Source organism: Pholis gunnellus, assembly GCF_910591455.1.
Source record: "Pholis gunnellus genome assembly, chromosome: 19".
Taxonomy (NCBI): domain Eukaryota; kingdom Metazoa; phylum Chordata; class Actinopteri; order Perciformes; family Pholidae; genus Pholis; species Pholis gunnellus.
This window is the reverse complement of record NC_136546.1, coordinates 12,730,302-12,756,085: the sequence shown is the minus strand read 5'-3', so window position 1 is coordinate 12,756,085 and position 25,784 is coordinate 12,730,302. Positions and strand designations below refer to the sequence as shown.

Below are 25,784 nucleotides of genomic sequence, written 5' to 3'. Positions count from 1 at the left end.
ACATAAAAGTAATAATCAACCAACTCACTGCACGTTTTTTGTTAATTAATATCTTTGTTTACTTTAATTGCGATGAGGTCAGATGAAGCTGAAGCTGAAGTGAAATTGATTAATGAAAAAAGGCAAAAAGCGAATCATTTTCGATGCAGCTGCGACTGCCACACACATGAACAGACCTGTATACGTGTGCAGCAGAGAGGAGCAGAGATAATCAAAACTGGAATGAAATACACTTCAGCTGCTGCGGTCCTAAGAGCCACTTTGGACTCTGGTTGTATCTTACAGTGCACATCATAGAGTATATACACATTGAAGTGTGTTTGTCTTTCCATTTGTCTCTCCTAGGCCATTTAATTGCACTGCCATTATGATAACTACAGCTACATCCTTCATTATGATTCTCAGCGTTGCTTAATTCATCACAATTTGGCATTAGAGCGGACTAGTTTTGGCACTCTTCCCAGTTTACATTTTACAAAAAGGCTTTGATCACTGACAGCCCTTCAGGAATGTGAGCACTCATGGGTGATTCCTGGTGTTTTTCTACTTATAATATTGATCAACCCCTTACTTGTAAAAGCAGAGTAATACACACACGCAAGCCAAACGACAGAGCAAAAGATGAATGCTAAAATAATAAAATAATGTTGTACAATATGTATCTGTATATATTTGTGTGTGTGTGCATGAACCTGTAAGTGGAAATGTGTCTGCGTGAACAGCCATCGTGTCAGCGGCTGTTATGCTCTCACAGTGTTGAGGAGCTGTGTGCGAAGTCTTGGAGGGTGTTTGAGGTGTAGATTGAGCTCGGAGGGTTTCCGAGCATCGACTCCATGATGGGGGAGTCGCTGACAGACTCCCCCGAACACACAGAGTCTCTGAAGGGGGAGGGGGGCGACAGAGCTAGGGAATCCTCCAGAGTTGGCTTGTTTTGAGTTAAATACTCGCCTTCCCCGTCCTCCCCCTCCTCCTTGGCATCATAAATGTAGCTGTGTAAGAGGTCCAGTTCCTCGTCCTCGGACCCCTCTTCTTCAAACACCCCCACTTGTGGGGCCAAAAGAAGCTGCGAAGTGTTCAAGCTCAAAGGCTCATTGGCAGGGATTGCCTCCCTGGCGGTGTGCTCATTAAGTGCAGGGACATAGGAGCTGTGTGTGTCCACCACAGCCCCCTGCAAGCGCTCTGTGGTGCTACCCTTCAAGTGAGGGGGCAAATAAGAAGCCGGCCTATCTAAATTAGACTCCAGCCCTTGCGTCTGTCCAGGGCAAGTCGGGGTCCAGAGGGGGCGCTGAGAATCTCCCTCGTCGTCCTCCTCCACCAGGTTGTACAGAGGCTTAGCGCCACGCGGTTGTTGGGGGGGATGAGGTACTGTGCCAAAGTCGCAGGCGGAAGGCGCACAACTGTGGGGGTCGGCGGTGTTAGTTAGGGGCCTGATGACCGCCGTCTGATTCAAGCCGGCTTCCTGTTTCCTCACATGCACAGACAGTCTGTGCCACACATTCCCTCCCCTCGGAGGGTGTCTTGCACCTGATTCAGACCATGACACAGACTTGCCATTAGAACTATGAACGAGATAAAGACCCAAGTTACTAACACAGGAAACCGGGAGGGGGTTGCAGAAAAACAACATCAACATAGCCGCAACGTAACAGAACTGAGCAGCAGCATTTCAACATTTCTGATGCATGTTAAAATACTTTTTAACCACACGACTTGACATTAACAGCTTCGCTAAGGGGTTCACTCGTGAGCTTTAAGGAGCATTACCTTTATCAACTGTGGCACTTCACAAACATAGTGAGTCATAATGTGCTGCAGAAAGCATTATGATCTTTAAATTGCTTCAAACATTAAGCCTACAGAATTAGGAGCCAACCAGCTAATTCCTCCCGTCTTAACTACCTGCTTATATAGTTTAAATGAGACGCATGCATTCTGAATCAGTAATTCAGTCGGTGCCTGCGCTGGGCTGAAGACGACACAGAGTTTAGCACAGAATGAACTAGGACTGGCTCTAATGTGATTATAGTTGGAGTGGAGAGGTGGGGAGGTGGGGAGGGGAGGGCATGCTGAGAAAAGTTAAATGTGAGGTTAATTCAGGATAAACCAAAAGCAGCAAGGTGGCAGATCTCCTCTTTGGAGGGCTGCAGTGTCAACATCCTTTTTTTCCGTTGCTTATGCATAAGTGATAGGACCACAGAGGCAAGTGATCCTTTAATTCAGCCAGATAGGCTGGTTAAAGTTGTTGTTGAATACAAAAGGAGTCAACAAACTCAAGCTGAGAGCCAAACAAATTATGAATGGTGACTTGCTACACCTTTTACTTTGAGTCACTCATTAGTGACACAAGCACAATTCAATGCAATAGCTAAAATAGAATAAACAAAAGGTTTCCACACAACGTCCCACACCAACATACCTCTATGTTCTGCGAAAGTGTGCAGGAAATTATGGACTATAAGATTTTTGGGCAAACTCAGCAAACGCTGATTTTCTTTACGATCAATTTATCATCATCTGTCTAAAAGAGTCTAAAAGTATCCTCTGGTTGTATACAATAATAAAATAGGTCTTAGTGGACAGTGCAGCTCTCCAGGAAAGGATTTGAATGACCACCATGCCAAAACATTTGCCAGCCTCGACACTTTTCAGACACTATGCTGCTCAGTTTGGAAGGTTAAAGGGTTAAAAGATTAGAAAGGCTGCATAGCAAGGGTGAGAGACAACACATGAACAGATTGGGATCACTCTCATACTCTGCCCCACTCCTTACTTTAGATACCTGTCCATGTGTCACTGCTGTGGATCTCAAAAAAGTTACATGCAAGTCTTATATCTAGTTTAGATGCATCTATCTATACATTAATAATCACTGATACATCCGCATGGCCTTTTAGCTTTAAATCAACAACATCAAAATATCCTGTCTTGTGTTTTCTGTTAAATTTAGCTTAATTTCATTAATAATATTTCACGCCCCTCAGGGGGAAGGGGATGTTCCACATAAATCGGTGTTCCTTTCTTACTGTTTCTAAATAAATGTATCCGTTTGGCTTTACACAGATTGGGGTGCTGAAAAGTACAAATTTGACCTTTAACATCAAGCATAAACACTCAAATATTCTTGTGAAAAATGAGCACTTGCATGTTACTTTGGTTTATTGTTTTCAGTGAAATTCCCCAAACAAATCAGCTTTGGACAACTCACTGTGCCATTTGAGTGTTTAGGCATGTTGTAATTTTGGCTCGAAACAAATAGAATCTAGCAAGATAAACAACGTAAAATGTCACTCACTTGGCTTTGGCAGACACAGGTTTCTTCCGGCGGAAGATATTAAAGAAGTTGTTTGTCCCGCATTGAGCCGACTTTCCATCTCCAACGTGCATTCGCACCACATCAGATGTGGTGAAGGCGCTTCGGACGTTCCTCTCTGGTTTCGCAATGATAATGTACATCTTAGGCGTGAACATGCACCCTAGTGCCACTGTTACACTCAGGCTGACGGAGAAGGATGTGGTTATGATCTTGTAGTTTGAGCCGAAATAGATTGGCACAAAGGCCAACCAGATAATGCAGGTAGTGTACATTGTAAAGGCAATATATTTAGCCTCGTTAAAGTTGGCCGGGACGTTCCGCGTCTTGAAGGCATAGTAGGTGCAGCTCATGATTAGCAGGCCGTTGTAGCCCAGTGGCGCCACCATGCCTACGTTGCTAGTGTTACAGATGAGGTAGACCTCACTTATACTCGGGTAGGACTTGATGGGTTCAGGAGGCTCCAGAATGATGAGTGTGATCTCCAGAGTTAGCTGCAAACTGATCAGCATAAAGGCGATGACCACCTGGGCCCAAGCGCTCATGAAACGGGGCTTCTTGGTGCAGATCTTCTTCTTGCTGCCTGCCAGGATGCGGGCAATGCGGTTCGTTTTGGTCACCAGGGCAGAGTAGCACATGGCAGATGAAAGGCCCACCAGGAGCCTCTGCAAGTAGCAGGAGGCCACTGTAGGACGGGCGATTAAGGTGAATGGACATATGTAGCCCATGAAGATGCCTGCCAAGATGATATAACAGAGTTCTCTGCTCGAGGACTTTACCACAGGTGTATCGCGGTACTGGATGAACACAAAGGTGACAAAGGAAGTGATGAGGATGCCCACGCAGGAGAAAGCCACTGCCACCATGGATTCCACATCCGCCCAGTCAAGATACTTCAGAGGCAGAGACTGGCAGCCTGGAAAGAGCAGAGGAGATGTCGGGTTAATCTTTTGTTGGGACTGTATGAGCTTTTGTGAATGAAAGCTACAATAAAAACAGGTTAAACGAACCAATGAGCAGTCAGTAGAGAGATGGCAGAGAGGAGAGCGACACAGATTTGGAGACACAAGAGGGCCTAAAGGAACTCATTTGCACGTGTCAAAGCTCCAGTTCTGTCAGATTTCTCTCCCATTTTAATTTTATGCCAAATGTCTGTGTGCAGACACATATGTGTGTTGACTCTGTCATGATGCACTTGTTGCTTCCATCCCCCAGAGGAAGTTTATAGAGCTTAATGGGAGAAAACTGACATCCCTAGACTTCCCCAGCTTAACACTCCATAAATTACATGCTGCTGCTAATAGCATTACAGTCACTGCCATCACAAGAATAACCCACTTCTGGTCTGCATCGCTAACTCTCAATATGTCAAATCATAAGAAATCTAAAATGTTTAAATAACCTCACTATTTCCCTCAGGAAGCCTGGATATTTTCAACACAAGATGTGAGAGGTACTAATACGAATATGAAGGTGTAAATCAGTTGTTACCCTGTGATATTATTTAAAGGCACTTCATCAATAGCACACTGAGGCACACTTGAGGGGAAAAGTATCTGAAGCGCAAAGCAGTGAACTGTTGCTGTTTTTTTTTAATGACCACCCACCCGGCTTAGTTTACAGAGGCACCAGCCACACTGCGTGCAAACGGACAAGGGTGGCAAAGTATCTGTTCTTACAAAATCCTCAAATCCTTTATTCCTGTAAAATCTCTGCTGTCATATCTAAGCTGGGAAGACCTTTAACAAAATTCAAAAACAAAGCTCACTCCACATTGACTTTCAAAAGAAGCCAGCACCACAAGGAAATCATGTTTAAAAACAAAGGTATTTTTTTTTTATATTTGCCCTAAAAGAGAGAATGAGTGAACACATGGACAGTACAACCTCACTCTATGAATAGGATACCAACTCTCTCTATTAGTATTCTCCGGATAGGGACATGTAATGAGAGTTAAAGGAGAATTTCTTCCTCGACAGATTGCTGAAATGTATCCCCAAGCCTCTCATGGCAGTAATAGGATTTTACACCTGGGAACTGAGAGCTCCTCTCAACTCTATAAATCGCTGTCAAAACAACCACTGGGTCACAACAAGGAAAGGGAGGAGGGAGGAGGGAGGAGGGAGGAGGAAAGAGTAGTGTGGAGGGTGGGAAAGCAAAGAGAGCAGGGTCATTGGACCTGGATGATGAAAAGCATCAGCGAAAGGAGGTGTCAGGGTGTGAAAGAGCTTATGGCGGGGTTTGAGAGCCCAAAATAGTTTGAGAGAAAGTGTTTGTGCTGTTTCAGTGAGATAGGTGTTCTATGATGTAAATGACCTGACAAGGAGCAGGAAAAAAGTAGGTTAGGCTAGGAGCAAATACATGAAATGGGTGATATAATGAGTGAGGGTTGGTAAAGGGACTATCAATGGATATTGTTCATAACATCAAAAGTGGATTGGCTGAGAGCATCTGGTTCTGTCCCTCCTACCTTCCAGGTCATCATTGGGCCACCATCCCAGATCACATGCCTTGCAGGTGAACTCATCCTGGACATACTCATTGTCCTTGCATGTGGTGCAGATCCAGCAGCAGCTCACCTCGCCCTTCCTAATAACCTGCACGTGGAGAGGACAGACATCAACGATGAGGAGTCACGGACATCTTAGTAACCAGTCACAACACTAATCAAACCGTGACAAGAAGCACATCCCACCCAAGGCTATAGCTACACAGGTAGTCAGCATCAAGGGGATATCAAAGTCGAGGATATGTTGTTTTTATCTTCTTGAGCCCCAGACATGCTGTTTATAAAACAAGGCCGGCTGATTTTACATTCTGCTCCCAGGGAAGCTGTTACCAGCACTGTGATATGTAAAGCAGGGTGATAAGTGAGGCAGGTAACAGAGCAGATAGAGGGGAAGGCGTGAGCAGCCAGGAGAGAGGATGCACCCTCCCTCAGGGCAACTAAGAGTATAGCTAGACTGAAAACAATCGGCTCAAGATGAAGCAAATCAGGGCATTTCTTTAAACTGGGCTGAATACCAGTTTCTATTATTTACTTTCCCGAACTGGCTTTTGCCTGAAAGGTACAGGAAATGTGTTGTTCACTTGTGCAAACTTAAACTTTGTGTGTGATCATTTAGACTTGAAATTTCATTGGTGTATCATGAAAAGGATTTTATGTTTATACTGAGAAAACATGTGCTTATAAATTATTTTCTCCATAATATTTAATTGACAAAGCAGGATGCCAAAATGTGGGACAGAGTAACATCCTTGAAGTTTACACTGCTGCTGAGGATGCATTGGATCAAGTGTATGTTGGCATATTGGGTTAATGTGCAGTAGAACACACCCTACAAAGGCCATTTTGCAGGAGTGTTAATGAATAATAAATAATGAATGAATAGGTTTTACAGTTTTGGGTGTACTGTACCTAAGTACAGCCTTAGAGAGTTGCTAGTACTGCTATAGACTTGCAGAGAGATACTTTTTACTCTTAGACAACTTGGAAATAGCATTCTTCAAGTATCCTTCTGGTGTTCACATTTCTGATAAAGACCAAGTACTTTGTGAAACTACCTGGCCAAACTCATCTCCTCGTTGCACAGAAAATGAGCTAGTTAGAGCAAAATCAATGTTAAATTTACTTACGTATCTGGCACAGTGTTGAATTAACACTTCTTGATAGCTTTGGACCTTCAGAGTCACACTCCGATGTTAATGTTAATGACTTTTGATTTTTCAGACTTTAGGTTTTTCAGACTAAATCAACTCTGGTGGAGATCATTTAACGCTGGAGGACTTGAATCCCTACCTTAATCTGTCCTTTGGAGCAGGGCTCACTGCAGACTGAGCGGACCATGTCACTGCTGTTTATCCACAGCTTGTAGTCATCGATGCTTAAGATGCCCTCATGCCAGGAGCCCACGTTTAGGTAGTCATAATGATCATCACCCACACCCTGTAGATTCATGATGTCATATCTGGATGGACAGAGGGCGGGACGGAGAACCATAATGAGCACGGACAAGTTCATTGAGTGACAAAGAGGAAAGAAAGACTGGAAGGGGCGAGAGTTAAAGATTACAAAGAGTGACGAAGCGGGAGATGGAGAGGGAGGGGAGAAAGAGAGAGAGTGACAGGTAATTTAATGATAAGGATTCGGCCGTTTAGTAAAGCTTTCATCCAAAGTCAACAGTTTACAACCCTGTTAGTGTAACATCAAGAGCTCATGCCAATGCACACTTTGGCCTCGTCTTTATATTGGACCAGGATGTGCTCCACCTGAATCCTAGTTGGCGAAGTAATGACACGGCCGTGTTTTCTGACTGTCAAATGCTGTCTGTTGGACTGCAGAGAGATGAAAGTGGCTGCCACAGTGGACAATCCACTGAATCTGTTCCAGTCCAAACTAATTACATCCTTCTGTGCTCAAGATTGGTGCACACTTGTGTGCATGTACACGCGTGCTAATGAGTCGGAGAGCGTTAGACGGGAGAAATTCACAGATTACAATCACGTTGATGGTATGAAATCTTTTATGAATATAAAAGATATGAAGGTTTTTTTTTATATTCTTACCACTAATTCATCCTCTTACCTTCCTGGGGTGTCTCCGTTTTCATCAAAATAAATCTCCTCTCCTGAGACTCCTCTGAAGGATATCTTCAGCAGGTAGTCCAGCAGCTTGCTGCCATCGATAGGGTCCATGGCCTCACAGAGCCCCGGCTGCCCTGGGCACAACTCCTGGTGCATATCATGGAGGCCATGAGCCATGGCATAGATTGCATTGATGACAAATCCCATTTTACTATCCTGAACATAGTTTTCATGCAGACTCTCATTGCCTGTTAGAGGGGAAAAGAAGAGGGAAGGAAAAGGAAGGACGTTTTTGCATTTTTCTTTTACAATTCAAGAAAATGTCTTGTGCGTCTGGTGTTTTGTGTTGTATTCAAACTGCACTGTAGGAACGTACACAACAATGCATGATTACATTAGACCCACACCTGGATAATCTATTGCAAAGCAGAACCTCCATTTGCAGCTAAATATATCAGCATACAAGGAAATCCCAACATGATATCCAAAAGCTCAATAGGAAACAGAATTGGAGAACCACCATAGTCTGGGAAAAACCCCAAGACTGAACACCAAGTTTCACTTCACCACCAGCCCTCTAAAGGGGCTTTCCCACAGTTAATGTTTTGTATGAATGGTATAACTAAAAGTATAAAATGTTACATTTTTTGCATCCTTGTATGAAGATGTCATTTCCAAAGTTTCCGATATGTTTAAGCATTTCCTTTGCCCCCTTAGACAGTGCATTTCAAATATTGATATTTATTGTCCATCATATGCATCAACATGCGCAAACAGAAGAGGGTGTGATCAATTTTTTAAAAAGTGAGATCTTTTTAAGCCTTTATGGTGAACAGTGTGTGCTTGGTGAGCCATTCCTTTGTGCAGCTTTACAAAGTGTAAGGCCAGTTCCTTGTTATTCCTCATACACAAGCCCAGTGCTCCACATCAGAGTTTGACTAACGCAATCCTCGCTCTGGCTGAGAGCCTGAGACTGCCAGGATCAAGACATCTCACGTTTTACGAAATTGCATCACAGATGGTACTTGTTTTAAAGAGAGCGTCAGTCAAACTCTTCCTGTCGTGGAGGAGTCAAATGCTTACAGAGTGCAGGTGCAATTCGGATGAAATCATCACCGTAGTAGTGACAAGGAAAATGCACTTACCACCTCGAAGGTCTTAGGAATAAAAGAGGTGTATGAAAGTGTTGTGGAGAGAAAGTAGTAAAACACCTGTACTGCTCTGAGATAGTAACCATCATAAACCACTAATTCATTTTATTTATCAGTTGATGAAAAGCATGCTGAGCAATTATTGCATTGCTCATTTGATTACTTTATATTTTTTATTGGATTTTTTTTTTAAGTTGTGATTAGCATGCCGAGAACACAATTTACCATGATCACCTTTTGGGAGCAACAGGAGAGAATATTCAGGGAGGAAAACAGAGAGAAAATAATACACAGTTTTTGTTATTATTCATGAGTTTGATTGACACTCTGGTCAAACTCAACCATCTACTCTCACTGAGAGCAAGATGAGCCCTGCTCCTATTTATAAACTACAAAGATCTACATTTTTTCTGTTTTCACCCACCGGAGCAGACTTTCTTGTAGTTCTTGTTCTCCTGTGCGTGGCCTGCGAGGCGGCACTGGAAACGGTACTGCCAAAACTCAGAGAACCAGGGGTTCCTGGTGTTGGTGTCCAGACGCAGCTTCAAATAGTAATCATCAAAGGTCTTGACCAGCTCCGATTGCAGCTTCATGGTGATTCCTCCCTCTGCTTCCTGCTCGTAACCCTCCACAACCTCGTAACGGTCTGCCCATCCATCACTGCAGGAGCAAGAGAGAAGGAAGAGGAGCACACAACGTATCGATCGCAGGGGGACCAATAAAATGAGTAAGAATACAACAATGTCATATTTCAAAGTGAGAGGCACTCCTTGACAGGGATGATTGTCTTCACTTGTTACTGTCATGTGTCTTTTACATTGGATTGTTGTAATTATAATTCAAACTTAACTGCTGATTCAGACTGACGTGCCCATAAAAGTATTAAAAACGTATAAAAGAGCAGCATCATTGACACTATAGTAGTTTCATTTCACACAATGAAAACATAAGAGCTTCTAATACAGCTTTATTTTGAAGGACAGATTCTCTTTTCCATTCGTGGTTTTCTGTCTTTTCTTAGGGGGACAGGGCAGTAGAGGTGTTTAGTACACGTATTACTGAATCACAGCTGTTACTGGACAAATGTGCAGCTTTTCGCAGTCAAGCTTCCCTCAGTGGTGACCAAAGGCGTCGTTGTCTGTTCAGCCTTTAGTTTGTGAGACGTTTATTGAAAGCCGAAGAAACGCTCATGATGTGATTTCTCGATAGCAAATAGTCACCTGTTGAGCCATCAACCTTATGTAAAGTGCTTGCATATAGGGACTAACAAATGAGGACAGTCAGAATTGATAGAACATCGCTGCCGTATGAACGGTAATGCATTCACCGATCGATGCAATGATTCTGCATTTAAAAGGTGATGTGATTGCTTTGCTTTAAGGTGACAGATTGATTGTAGAGAATGTACAGCAGCACAACAACACTACTAACTACCCAAAGCCATTTGGACATACAGAGCAGTAAACATTAGCAGCAGTTTGGTATGTCTGTGTTCAGATGGAGACGAATGGAAAATGGAACGACGGAACAAATTCAGTGCACAAACCCAAAGTCTGGTCATGTTTTGCTTTCATTTAAATAATTCCACTACAAGTAGGTAGACTACAGCCTCTACACTTGAACAATGTTATTTTAAATCAGTGTGGCAGCACTGGTTGGAAGCTTATCTCAAGTCCACCGCAGCAATCGTCAATTTAAGAGGATGGAAATCTCACCATTAGAGCCTCAGCCGTAATTGTAGGCTTTACACAATCCCTTCAGCTTGCTTGTTTGTTTCCTTGTTTAACCCTCTGTGTGAGAATTTCTTCCCTACCAAGCCAATTTGGACACACAGCTGGCCAGTGGGCTGTGAGAGAAATGGAAAACACCACGGAAAAACAAATAAACAGACAAACAGCACCACTTTGAGCTCTGCTCTTTCTCTAGATCTGAGCCGGAGTGAGGCTTCCGGCTCTGTTTTATTCTTTGTCTCTCTATCTTTAATGTGGGCTCTGGGCTACTTCCTTGAAATACCTGTGCTATTGACAGCTGCACACCAATTAGGTATGACTCACCATGGAACCAATTACCTCGCACACATGGGATGTTCTGGGTGATGGATAAGGAGTCGTGCGTCTGTGTCTGTGCGTGTGCAGGTCAAAATTTCTCACCTTTACGTCCACAATTACCGTCAGTCACGAAAAAGGAGACATTCAACCAAATTGGCGAGGAGGAAACTTTACAACCAATGTGACTGAGCTAGTATAGACCTTCTCAAGCTTAAAGACATATGGATTCCTATATATATGAGACACCCAGTCTGGAAATGATCTTGAAAATAGAGCCTGTCATCCAGAAGTTATGTCTCCCACTGGCCCTGACATGTCTCTCTGATCCTGCACAATGTTGGGAGGTGGGAATTTAGTGGATAGGGCTAGCGTTGTTTTATATTTATCTTTATTATTTTTTCTTAAATCTTTAAAAAGGCTTGTGATTTTCTAAAACAGCTGGGCACTGTAGTGCCTGCTTAGTTACACATTCAGTGTACCAATACGTAGCAACATTACTAGAATGATGTATGAGGGATTTACTCATAATAATAAAGAACATGTCAACCAGCGCATAAGTCCTGGACCACAATGGAGCTGAAAACAGAGCCAACTGGATATGTCGTTGCATGTGGGATGCAGCTGAGAAGATATATCCTTGGAACTTCGCACAGATATATTGGAAACATAAAAGATTTGATTTCAATGTTCATATTTGACGGGCTTCTATGGAAGATTTGTGATACAGTGAATGTGTAAAGTTGACAAAGGCATGCTTGTTCTAAGTGATTCAAATGTGATGCTTTTAAAAAAACGTATGTCGTTTAAGTAAGGTAGGTTAGGATCTATTAAATTATACATGTGGGCTTTTACTGTCTGCAACAATTACTGTTGGACAAGACAAGGGAACGCGTTCTATAAGACAAGAGCAGTGTTGAGTGATGGTGTGAGGACAAAATTACAGCAATATGGTCTAGATCACAACATGTCTAAGGGTATCTGCTCGTTGTGTCTCCTAAAATGTTTGCTGTATATTCAAAGAGAACAATTAAACTGACTCATCCTTTTCACTCTGCTAAATGAGTTAAGAGTCAGAAACAAGTGAATTTCATCGGTCCTGGTCATATTTCATTAATTCGCTCCAGGTGAATACTGTCTATGTCCCTCCCTCTATCTTTCAGTAGATGTAGTATAAAGACACAAAGACACACTCTGTAAAGATTTGTGTTCATCAAAAACCTACCCTGACAGGCTCAACTGCATTTATTGCGGTCTATTAAATGTAATTCATTGTTTTACATATTTGCTCGAACAGAACAGTGGAGAACAGATTGTTTTTTAGATAAAGAGAGAGAGAGAGGTTCAACACTCCACATGAATAAGGCATGAGGAAGTGAAGGCATGCTTGACTGTTTCTCACAATGGAGTTTGTGATGAAGTAAAATGACATTCTCTCTTCTCGCTCTCCTCTCTCAGGATCACACTGTCTGGCAGAACTCCAAACAGCTCATCAAAACTCTCGGGCCGTCTGAGGGACGCCTAATGGGACAAAATCTGATTTGATGTCACCTCAATGCTGCGCAGCTTCACACTGCGTACTGGAACTCCGTTATTACATAACCTGAGTCAGATTTAGCAGAGGAACACCTGTTTAAGCAGATTAAGGAGTCAACACTGTTCAAGTTTGTAACTAGTTCGACAGTTGTTGTACTGAAGACTGCAGAAGGAAGTAGGTCTAAGATATAAAACAGAGCATAGCTCTGATATTGTTTTAACATTAGTTTTAACTGTTAAGTTAAGAAGGCAACATACTGAATGCCAGTTTCTTTAAGGGAAAGTATCATAAATACAAACACTATGTGTTGCAGTACTTATGGTTAATCCAACAATCCTCATACCTAAAAGACAAAATACGTCATTTGTTGTTGCCCTCAAACATGCGTTTTCATTTGCCAGTGCCTTCCAAAAGGACCAACAAAAAACAAAAAACAAAAAAGATTCAAATGAAAGATTGTTGTCATGGTGAAAAGACACCAATTTGGGCTGTTGTTAGGTATTTAAATCCATGTCCATGTTACTTTAGAAACTTACTGAGTACAGTAAGTACAGTACAAATGTAGGGAGGTCACAGTGGAATGAAACAAGTAAAACCCACAAGACTGAGGCTAATTGTGACAGTATAAACTTAAAGTAATTTCATTTTTACCCATTCAACTTTCCAAACACATTGAATGAATCATTTATGTCAGTATTTATCTCGGCAAGTAAAGTCAGCAGGATGCTATTCCTTTGATGCCACATGCTTAATAATGGGACTTGCATATTTTGATGGTTAACTGAGACTTGATAATGTGTGGCATTGTTTAGAGGAGGGAACAGCAGGGGAACAGCTGGATAATTTACAGAGTAGTATACAACAGTGAGTAGACTGAGAGCTCCCCCGACTCTCCCAGATGATCTAGTTCCAGTTTGATAGCACATTTGTATATTTATGAAGCCATGAATTAATTGGCAGGGCAGAGATTTAATCACATGCGCTGTTTCCCCTGGAGGATGAAGAGGAAGAGTTACTTTAAAAAGAGGAAAGGGAGGATAGGGGAATCAAGAGTTCCCTAATTGCTCTATGCAATATGTTAGAATAAAAGTTCAGGTAGTAAATGGAAAAACTTTTAAACTGTCTGTTGTTCACAGACCACTAGAATGTCAACCGGCCTAATAAGAAGAATTACATTATTCTATTCAAGTAAAGTCAGGCTTTAACTCTAATAACCCTTACAGTTCCAGGCCGGGGCTACTTACATTTACTTGACTTTTTGAATAACCTTCGAATATAATTAGTATTATTTCTTTTTTGAGACAACATGGGCTGTTTGAAAGTGAGGAAATATTTCATGTGAATAATTTTGAATAATTCATATTGGTAGCCTTGATGGTTCCCTTGAAAGTTTCTGTGCCAAAATGGATTTGAGAGAATTCTGAAGGTGTCAAATATTACAACTAATTACAGAACAGTAGTCCAACTAACCTGAGACATCTGGGAGGATTTTGGCGTAAGTGTGTAAGCAAATGGGATTACAGTACTTCAGCCTTAAAATCAGGTAAATTAAATTGTACTTCAGACTTCATAGGAGTGGTCGAATCCAGCCAGCGCAGACTCCAGCGCCAGGAGACCACTGGTCTGAATTCGATCACCTGCTAACTGGAGCTGACGTACGCTCTGCTACCTGGCGGAGGGGAGGACGAGGCAAGAGTGCGAGTCGTTTTCTCGTCTCTGCCATATTTGGATTTAATCTAATAAATGAACTATCAAAACGCACATGAACCATGGGTGTGTTATTGACAAGCCCTCGGTGCAGCTGAACTTTTTCGTCCTCTCCTGAGGACGGACTGGCGCTACAGTGACTCACTATCACCTCTCCAGGAACAAGTGGAATTACAAGACATACAGTAGATATCGCTGCAGCACAATACATTTGAACTTCTTCACATTCTTTTGATAATACTAATTAGTTTTATGAGTGTTTTAAACAAAAATTCTGGCCAGTTACACGGTGCACTTTTATGTAAATGCATTTAGCTATTTTCCACCACCGCTCTCTTTAATTTCACAACAGGAGGTCTTAGGGGTAACTTTTGTTTTCTGTTCTACATTTATCTCTATGATGATCCCACAACATTCTTAATTAATTCGAAACTGCTCTGGCGGTGAAACAAATATTCAAACAGGGAATTCTCTCCTCAGCTGAACAATAACGCCTCATCTCTAAAACTCTCTCTGCCTTCATCCCTCTCTCCCTCCTTTGCCATTCTTCTCAATTTCCCTTATTTCTGTAACTCCGTGCAGTTAAAACAGGAGTGGTGGTGGCTTGTTAGCCAGATAGCGGCAGCAGCACGACTGTCTTGAGGTGACACAGGGGACCCTGAGTGAGCCGGGGAGCCTTTAAAAGCCCATCCAAGCTGCTTTTACTAATTCATCATGCCCCAGTTTGAGTTGGGAGATCAGTCTCCTCTACACTGACTGGGAACACTGCTGGGAGGAAATCCTTTTTGCTTTTCGCTACCAAGGGACATCAATTCACTACTAAAACCCTTCTTATCTGCATCCCATTACAGCAGTAGTGACTGATGGATGACAAGATCTCGATATCAGTTGGTCCATGATCCTTCTTGGCATATTGTTTTGTTTTTATTGTAATAATTACAACTACTTCAGGTCCGTTTTTTTGTGAACAGGTGACCAAAAACAGACAAAAAAATAACAGCTCCACCTATAATACAACTAGATATCGCCTCTTATTCCAAAATGATTTACTATGTACATACGGAAACACTGTAACCTAAACAAGACTGTACAAAGGATTGAAGGCCATCTGTAATTGCATTTTTAATTTTTTGAAATACTACATTTCTTCATGAGGAAATATGTAAATGCTGTACATGAGAAGAAACAAATGGTCCAATACTAGCTGTCTGTGCAAGAAAGTATTTCAACTTCTGCAAATCAGGATGTGACAACCATGTCCAGATGCAAAGCCAGTGTGCTATTTTTGATCCAATGTCATTTACCCATCCCCTCGCACAAGGGAACACAAGGCATCAATTGAAAAGAGAAAGACGTCCTTGACAATGTGTGGCTGCTTTCAATTAACATCAGAGGCGTGTTATAAATATTCAGATGCAGCTCATTGTGTTCCCTTGCTCATTAGAACACAAACAGATGCAATCACGAATCCTTACTAAACTTGCATATACCAGTTTCCAGAGCCACGTGTGTACAAGTAACGCAAGCACGGCTCCATTACTGAACGAATGCAGATAGCGCGTCCTTATCTTATAATTACAATCTTTGTTGCTGTTGTTGCTGCGAGGAATTTTTCAAACGTCAGCCATATTTCCCTGAGAAGGGACTATTGTGTTTGGAGCACCGCTTGACAGACTGAATGACAGATCTGCAGCGAGACGATCACACCAACTCCGTCATGAGCCCAAACAAAATCTCCACGGTGACTGTAGCGCAAGCAGCACACAAAGCCTTTAATTCCAGCGGTACAGTAAATCCTGCCCTGCTAACAAAACAAAATAGATTGAGCTTGATTTCCTGCATGAATGTGCCCCAGTAAACTCTCACTAAACTTGCATGAGGAATATGTTAGTGCAGAGAGTCAAAAGGACAGAATCATGTCGCACGGAAAGAGAAATAACGTAAAGCTAGAGGCTCGGCACTCATTTCTGTTTTTGTCTCAGTTCCAGCCCACCCCTCTACCGCCTGCCACACTTTTATCTCTCTTGCTCTCTAGTCTAGCAAGAGAGTGCAGCATATTCTCAGTCATGGGGATCGTGCCTCACACACGTGTAAAAGCAATCCTGATAAGGGCAACAGGAGAATTGTGGATGATCAGAAAAACCTGCCTGTAATTTTAAGCCGAAGACAGTTCTGCAGGATATAAAGCAAGAAGGCTATCATCCCTTCTTTTTTACACTGTTTAATTTATCTTTAAACATCAAGTTAATCTTTATCTGCCGTCTTAAATTTCTTAAATCCTGTTTTCATTAATCTAAACATATCTTCTCACGTTTGAGAATTCATGAAGGATAGATTAAAACAAAGCATGCAAACAAAAAGGATTGTCTCAACCCCTTGTACAGCTACAATTCTGGAAGAGGAAGATACTTTTATTTTCATTTTGTCGATGTTGCCAGTGCTGTTGCCAGAGATACGGTCTCATTTTGCTTATACCCTGCTATTTGCCAAATTACTTGCAAGTCAATAGGCAGAATTCCACATCCTCCGCACTCTCCTTACTGAGATGGGAAGGAGGTAAAAGCCTTAGAGATGACGGGGAAAAGGCTGCTAAACGTGTCGCGCCACAACTCCCCTCTTTCACTCTCCGGCGCCCGAAACGTTTCATTTATTCAAGCTCAGAGCAAAACCTGAGTCCCCTTGTTGCAAGAAATTGAATAGGACAACCAAATGCAGAAATGCATGTGACACACACAATATGGGGTCACAGCTTTCTTTGCACCTCAGCACAGTCTCAAAAAAGACTCAGTCATACCCTGGTAATGACTTGGCCATGCCATTACAGAGGCGGAACAATTCTGTCGCAGTGTCCTTTTTGTTGAGAATAAAATAAAAAAATCCCAAAAAAAACAGAAGCAAGCATTTAAAATGGGAGGGAGACCAAAACTGTGTGTGTAAGAAATGAGCGTATAATGTGGAGAAGCAGCTTATGCACATGGTGTTTAGTAATAACAGCATTCAGCATTAGAGAGAGAGAGAGAGAGAGAGAAAATGAATGGTGCTAATTGCAAAAGAGCGAGCAGGCAAGGCAAATGGGTAGATGGTTTCACTCCATGCTGCCATTCAGATACTGGGCTGGGTGTTGGGGAACAGGCATAGTGGGAATGATAGCAAAAGACACTGTACAGTAGATGTGTATCTAGCTTTCAAAGCTGAAAAAACTATTTCATGGCAAACTCTTTATATTATACTGAGTAGGTGGAAATATTTAGAGAATTACTGTAATACTCAGTTTAACTGGAAGTTAATGGTGTTTGCCTCGGTGAAACCTTAGTTAAAACACACACTGACAGATGTTTAATGGATACTATATTATATTCCTGTCAGCTTAGCGAACTCACAGACATATTCCATCACAAAGAAACCAGAGTGATTTTCAAGATAAGTATGGCACTCGTGGAATAATTTGTCTTAAAAGTTTACCCGATTTCCGATTGTGTGTTCAATGTGCAGCATATAGCTGTTGCTAGGTACTTTTTACACCCATCAAGTGTCTCTGTTTTGTAATTGGTTATACAGTTAGTTGCAAAACACACATTTATTGCTTTTATAACGAGGTTTCTGACGTACCTAACAGATTTTCAAGGGCCAAATATTGTTGCCTGGATTGTGCAAAATGATCCCGCTGACAAGGTAAAAGATCTCGAACAAACATAATCTATAAATGGTACAAGTGCTTCAGCAAAAAGACACTTTGGCTGCAAGCACTGGCCACAGCTGACTAACAGCAACATGGTGGTGGTGGATCTGTAATAATATGGGCAGCGACCTCCTGGGAGTGATCGTGTGTATTGCTCTCTGTGGTCAAATAACAGGCATATATAATAACAGTCTGTGGCTGTTTTACTGCGTCAAGTACACTCTATGAAGCACACACTGTTCTGCACACTAGAACACCTGGTTCCCCCGTGAAACTTAATCGGAAATAACTTCACCGTTCAAGTCGTGTGGCTGCACTTCAAAGACAAATAAGGCTGTTCTGAGGTTAAAGTAGAACAATGATTTTATTGTGTATTACATTCGCCTGTAGCTGTTGCTTGCTCTCCGATGGGCATAAAAATGTCTCCCTACGATGAGACTGATTTCTGAGTTGTATTCTAAACTATTTGGGTGAAAATCCTTCAAAGAGGCTTTGAGAAAAACGTTGAGGCCTGATGTTTTTAATTCATTTCGACAAGGTCCATTTGTCATGGAACTTCATAATGTCTGTGATAGTTTATGAAAGGTAAAGCACAAACTTTGTTCATTTCCTTTAAAACTACTCTGTGAAAATACATCAACTCTCCCCAGGCTTCAATTACAAGCTCTATCAGATGACATCTCTTTTTTGAGCCAATCCTTTCATGAGATTATCCGATATGTTTCATGCAACAAGTCCTCCTTCCGAGACAACAAAATATGTCATTTTTTTCATTGCCTTCCAAAAACAGCATATATGTGGGATTTGTGATCTGACGCACCTGGGACAATATTTGTCGATATAAATACCATATGACGGTTACAAAAAATATTCATATAACCTTTTTTTGTGATCCGCCGCCTCTATGCTTAAGATAACATGGCATTCAACTACTTTGTTAAACCGGCATAAGTTGATTTATATTTTTACATACTTTTTACATCAACATATAAGGTTTTTATGGTGAACTTGTAAGCAAACAGTTGAGTATTCCCACAGACACAGAGCAGCATTTGCATACATTTGAAGAGGGCTATGATGACAGATGAATGAAGCCCATAGAAATAGAATAGGAGTAGAATCGACATTGACTGTTTGCAGTGTTAATTTGTCTAGTACAAAAGAAAATGTAATTTCAAAAATGAATTTCACCGCGCTTTAATGCCACACTGGTCACAGAAAATGAACCAAACAAAGTTATCACTCATCTGGCGATAGATATGTCCTTTCCTACGGTGTGACAAGAGTGAGCGGACGAAGCATTAAGTTGCTCAGTTGCACTCTTTTGTAACGTTACTCAACTCAGTGAGTTTGCGTCTTGCCGTAAGTCAGTTTAGTTTATGCAGAAGTTAGCAAAGTACAACAGTTGCGATGGCAACAGTACACATAATAAGTGGATAATCTATGTCGGGAATGTGTCTGTGTTTGTGTGCTATTTGTGTGTATTTGAGTGTTTGCATGGAATAAATGTTGTATCGTGTGTGTGTGTGTGTGTGTGTGTGCAGTTGTAATGGCAGCTGATTGGCGAAATCATGATTGACATCACATAGAGAGAAAGACAAGGGCCCTGTTGACTGACAATAGCAGAGCGGAGTGGATGTAAAGTGTTGAAGTGATGCAGGGTAGAGTCTGGTCGGGGATAAAGTGGGTTGAGCACGCAGCCACACCTGGCCCTCGTCTGAAGAGCAGGTTAGCCGAGCAGCTAAAACAAAAGCGCTCAGATCCAAAACTCTCTGCGTGTAGTTTATGTAGCCACTGCTGTATCGTGTTTTTGTCTGCTTGCGTGGTGTTCTATGATCCTCTCCACATATGAGGTATGTGGTGTGGAAAAACCACAACACTGCCTGCTTTTGGATTTTCCAAATCTTTTTCAATGTTGGGTACGCCATCTCTTATGCGTTTTTTGTTTGTTTGTACCGAGTGCAACAAAATGGAGCGATGCATAAGGTCGAGGAGACGTATAAGCCAATAACTGTCTCCTCACCTCACTGATTTTGCTGGAAGCTGCTGCACGCAGCTTGGTATGTCTACAAATTGTACTGACTACCCTAAGGTAGTGCAATAACTAAAACACCAATATCCCAAAATGTAATATTGTGAACAATGCTGACTGACGGTGATGAGGGGTGATGCATTTTGGTGTGGTGATTTGACATTGATGCTATAGTTGTGATAAATCTTTGATAGCGACGACCGCAACGGTGCTCGTTGATTATGAAAAGAAAACACATGTTCCTGTCACATTTGACTTGTGCTGGCTTGATTGTTACCATGTTGATTTTAAAGCTAATGATTATTTACCAGTGTTGTAGTTGACTCATACAGAATGTAATGAAACATTTGTCTTATGTTAAGATGCTTCCCAGTTGTCTGTTGTGATACCAGAGAGCGCACTGGTGTGCAATTATCGTACCGTTTTTCAGTATATGTTTTACATTAGCAGTTACAATTAGATATTTTTTTGGAGCACAGTAAAGAATAATGATATCAAAAGAAAGATCAGTGCATTAGATCGACAGGTTGGCCTGTCTGTACTCTTCTTGCTCGGTCACTTTGTTTCATTCACTCTTTGTTTGTATTTGTGTATCTAACATTCTTCCAACTCCACACACACACACACACACACACAACATTTCATGGAAGAGGCTTCTTTAAAGGTGAAAGCAGGAATTAAGGAAACAAGCTCTCCTTTGATGAGATAATACCTGTCTGACAGCGTCATTCAGTCTTCCACTACATTCTAGGAAAGAGACACATGGCTCGGCATCTGTGTTGGCCCAGACTCCCTCTGTCATATTTACACACTCTATATATATATATATATATATCCTCTCTCGCTCTCTCTCTCCCTCTCTCTCTCTCTCTCTCTCTCTGACCCAGAAGCATTTCTTCCGCCCATGGAGACTTCCCAAAAGCTAAAAAAAGACCCACTTTCCCATCTCCTATGGAGGCAAAAAGAAAAGGAGAGATATGGGAAGGAATGTAACCTTAGAGTGTCATTATAATGGATAATTTAAAAGCCATGTTCTGCCTCTGAAAAGAAAGAGTGCCTTCCGCTGCCTAGAACTTAAATATGCATGTATGCATTGAATATAACACATACAACGTAAACAGAGGCAAGTAAGAGAAGCACTTTATTCTCTTTATTTCAAACACTGGGAGATATTACAGCAAATAGGAAAGGCCTCCACAAGGGCAATGGCAATGACACGAAACAAATCCCTCAGTGCCAGAGAATAGAGAAGTGTATATTAGACTGGAGAACCTTATGTATGTACATACAAGGAAAATAACTAATTGCCAGATTTTATTGAACGTAACAAGGTCTGATTCAAATCTATTCGATACTGTAGATATTCAACAAGACAATTTCAAGTGTTTCTGCATTTGTCTACCTGTCAACAGATCCTATGAAAAGACCAAAACCGTCACTGTGCTGCAATCATGCAGTGCTCATCAAATCTCCAACAAACACTGACAGGCTACAAGTCTCAGTCATCGTTAGCTGTCTTATTTATGTCCTCCTCATATACGTGACGACTGCCCTACAACAGACCAATGCCAAAAAACCTCTTCCCTCTCTCAAAACGATGGCGGAAAGATATTGCATGAATGAACTGAAAAGTAGCACCAAGGTTTCTGTGGCTTTTAACGACAAGTGTGACTGTTCCTTGAGGGCTATTTCATGGTGCAATGGGGCTGCTGCATACGTGTGTGAGACGAGTCTACTTGCCCTTTTTGTAATGACTAAGATTGCAGCTACAGTCAGTCACTGTCACTCAACAGTCAACATTGACTAACAGACAGAGAAAGAGAGGAAGTGGAGAAAATGGAAAAGAAAGAGATGGAGTGAATATCAAGCAAATAAGAGATAGCCCATAAGGGAGAGAATGGACTGGGGGCATTGTATCCCTCTTTTGTGTCTGTGACAGAAATACCAATCATTCATTGCTGGAGAACATTTCTATTCAGTGCTATTCGTATGTGGTCTAATTCTTCCTGGTTGCCTTGGTGACATGCACATCAGGAGGACAACACAGCATCTCGCAGCCTTCCAGACTGTTAACCAATTTCTTGCCATCAAGAGAGATGCTCTCATCTGTGAATCAAAAGGTTTGAAAAAAAAGATCCATACCTGCCGATAAGGAGGAACTCCCCAAACACCCCCAGTCTCCTCATGGCCATGAGGAGACCCCGGACAGTCATGCCCTCGCAGAAGCACACCACTACACGAGCTTTGGGTAGACGTTCCCGTAGTTTCCTTAAAAGGCGGTCGAAGTGCTTCTCCCCCGCGTTACTGTAGATCTTGTCCGAGTGGGCAATGCATAAACCTTCCTGAGAGGCCAGCTCTTTGAAGGCCTCCATGCCACTCTCGCCATAGTTTCCTGTAGGTGATGAAGAAAATAGATTAAATAGTGAGAAATCTGCCAAAAAAACATTCTGAACTGACTGGAATTAAACAATTAAACATTTTTTTCTGGTAATCCCACCTCTGAAACATTTCTTGAACACGTGTGGCTAGTGTGAGAAACAATGTGTCGTGTTTTGCGAGAAGTGTGTTGCAGAATTGCAAACAAGGCAGACATGGCTACAAAGGTTAAGGTTTTGATGCTTTTGTCTTAGGATTCACGTTTAGTGTGGACATTGTCCAGCAGTTGTTCAGTGCGTCAAGTTCTGACTGAGAAGAAGCTCTGATCCTCTGATAATGAGTGTCAGAGAGTTTACTGGCTACTGATTGCAATCAAAGCCAAAAGGGGTGAAGATAGCTATCCTTGTTTAACAGCACATCATCCAAATCAAGAGCCCGTCAAAGCTGTTTAAGTCTAAATCTTCTATTTCCATGCGGACTGCGGAACTTGTACTACTGTGTCACGATCGGATGGATTGTTGATAAAACCCACAGCTCTTTAGCATGAGAGCTGGATTACACAGACAATCCAATCATTTGTGCACGCTCGAACATGTGTCTGTGTCTGTGTCTGTGTCTGTGTGTGTTTCTGAATGTGTGTGTTATCAAAAGAAGATTAAGAGGCTTTACCCACAAAAATCTGAAAACATTTGTTGTGCAATTGCCTTGATGAGGAGCCAGGTTCCTGGGGGACTCCAGGCCACTCTACCCGTATATGGGTGGTGAAGACAAACACTAGATCTGTGTGGCATGGCTTTATAGAGCAAGGAAGGTGACAAAAGAAATAGGCATCACAGTAATGCATTTACTCTGGCACACAATGTGCCCATGTGTTGGTTTTCCAATAGTCCTTTGATGATATTTTCAATTGGCTCATTTCACTCTCCCACCGGTAAATGGAAATAATGATATCCAATTATTCTACTCTTTCCATCTAGACTGTGAGACAGGTGGGTGGTGGTGCATTAGTTGACAGCCCATTTAACAATGACTACCAAGAACCTGCTTTGAGTATTCCTACCACTCTGATGATGAGCAGGACAGGTAATTTATGCAATTTCACAGCCCTAGCTGTTGCTACGGGAACGCGCTGCATCTATTACTTTTTCTGAGGTGGTGGAGGAATAAAATCATGAGCTTAAAAGGCAGTCGTGACCACTATTTCAGCGATAACTAGAGATAGAGCCAAACAAACGAAGTGGATTTATATATGACTCCTCAAAGTTGAGGGTAAGGTCTGCATTCGACGAATTAGGATGTAAAGTCTCAGTTAGGAACATTTACTGTGGTTCCAAAGGTCTCTGTTGTCTCTTACAAAGCGGAACCTAAAGTTAGTGTAAGGGTTTATATTTACAGAATACCTGCATGTCAAAGAAAAAAAACACAATTTAATTCCAATTAAAGTGTACAAGTATCCTATTTTTATCACTCACACTGTAGCCTGTTGAGTAAATTATGTTGCTTGCAATCAAATCCATCCTTCCCCTGACTGGCTTTTCATTACTCTTAAATTATGACTTGGGTCCCAGAGGCACCCCCTGTATGTTGAAGGTCAGACAGCTGACGCCACCTATTTATGACTCCAGGTACTACAGCTCCAGTACACCTTCTCTTCATCTGTCAGATAGCAACCTGTGTTAAAGCCGCTCTCCAACACCTGACAATAGTGGGACTTTCCAACGATGTTTTACACTCCCCATGAGTCTGCAGCTCCTCAGGGGGATCCTGGGTAATACTGCCTGCCAGTCATATTTTGGGTGCATTTGGGTGCGTATGCTATATAATAAAAAAGCTACAGACATAATTCACTTTACAGTAATTACTCTGCCTACCCGACTCCTCTCTTCTTTTTACCTCCTGTCTCCACCATAATACACTGGTGTACTGTTCGCCTGAACAAATTAGCATAGGAGTGAAAAAAAAAAGGGTGAACCTATTATGCCATGAAAAACTGAATACTATTATCGCAAGGGTTTCTATGGAGATAAGACATTTATTTTAATTTATGTGAATCTGGTGAAATGTGAAACATGAATGTATTTCTTTTTTCATCATCTTCCTGACTTAACCATGGCATTGGTTTAACATTTCAAATGAACACCTAAAGTGTGAGTGCCAAAACAGTCACTCGTGTGTTTGGCTGGATGCAGACCTTTAAAACTTGCTTCAAGACTCAAACAACACAACTTGTTTGACGATGTTTCCGAATTTGTGGAAAGATGCTTGAAGCAATGTCCACACAACCACCAACTCAAGAAAACTGCATATAAAACCTACTAAAGATATGCTTTGGAGTAAACATATGTGGCTGCAAAAACCTTTTAAAAGGCTGAGAGCAAAAGACTGAGACAGGCAGATACTGTACGTGTGAAAATTATAAAGTATTAGAAGGGAAGAGCTGTATAATAATCCTGACTATTTTCAAAATGTTAGCATGAAATATTTACAGCACATGTATGTGTCTCACATTACAGTGATGCCATGGTAATCAAAATGACCATAATAAACGATGAGGTCACTATAGACTCACTATCTTATCCACTACATGGCTGCTGACACACTATGGTGATTTAACGAGATCATAGGAGCCTCACCCTCAGTGTGCACGGCGGACACATAGGTCCAGTTGTACCGCTTGACAATGTCCAGAATGGCCCGGGCCTGGAGGGTGTCTGAGGCTACGACCCTCAGGAAGTACTTGAACAGCGTCTTGTCACTCAGGTCGATGCTGGTGGCAGAGTAGGCGATCTGCGGGATGTTGAAGAGCTGCAGGAGGTTCTGCACCTGGATGGCCACAGAACTGGATCCCGGTCCGATCACCCCTGCGATGGGCTTCTTGGAGGGTGGAGGTTGGTGGGACGGGGTGCCGTCAATGCACCATTTGGACCCGTCTTTATCATCCCGGATGGAGATGAGGGAGTCCCGGATGAACTCGATGCTTTGCTCCAGGGCCACAGAGGAGTGCCAGCAGGAGTCTCGGATCTCGCAGCCCAGACTGATATTTGGAAGCAGGTTCGGGTCAGCGTTGATCCTGTCCAACGTGTGGAACATGGCCTCCACCCTTTGGATGCCATACTGCTCGCGGACGTCCCCGCATTTCCGCTCGGCTACTTTCTCCGCCGACGGCTGGTGGTGGACGGAGAAGAGCGCGCCGATGATCACGTCTCCGTCCATGCGAGCCACGGAGCGGACCAGGGCGCGAGGGACCACCGACCGCTCATAGATGCTGCTGCTGTGGGCGAGCACGAGGACGCGGAAGAAAAACGTGGGGAGACACAGGAGAGCGAAGAGACCCATCTTTACGCGTGCCATATTGTGCCACAT

General features: G+C 42.2%; 1 protein-coding gene across 1 annotated transcript; it reads right to left on the bottom strand.

Annotated features, from left to right (window-relative positions):
• Positions 1-748: 748 nt before the first annotated feature.
• On the bottom strand, positions 749-25,784 carry grm1a (glutamate receptor, metabotropic 1a; the record flags this gene model as incomplete). The annotated part of the gene is made up of 8 exons (XM_079180426.1): positions 749-1,559; positions 3,293-4,226; positions 5,781-5,907; positions 7,110-7,278; positions 7,896-8,142; positions 9,470-9,705; positions 22,188-22,437; positions 25,055-25,784. The coding sequence occupies 8 exons, from the start codon at positions 25,782-25,784 to the stop codon at positions 749-751; spliced, it is 3,504 nt and encodes a 1,167-aa protein (XP_079036552.1).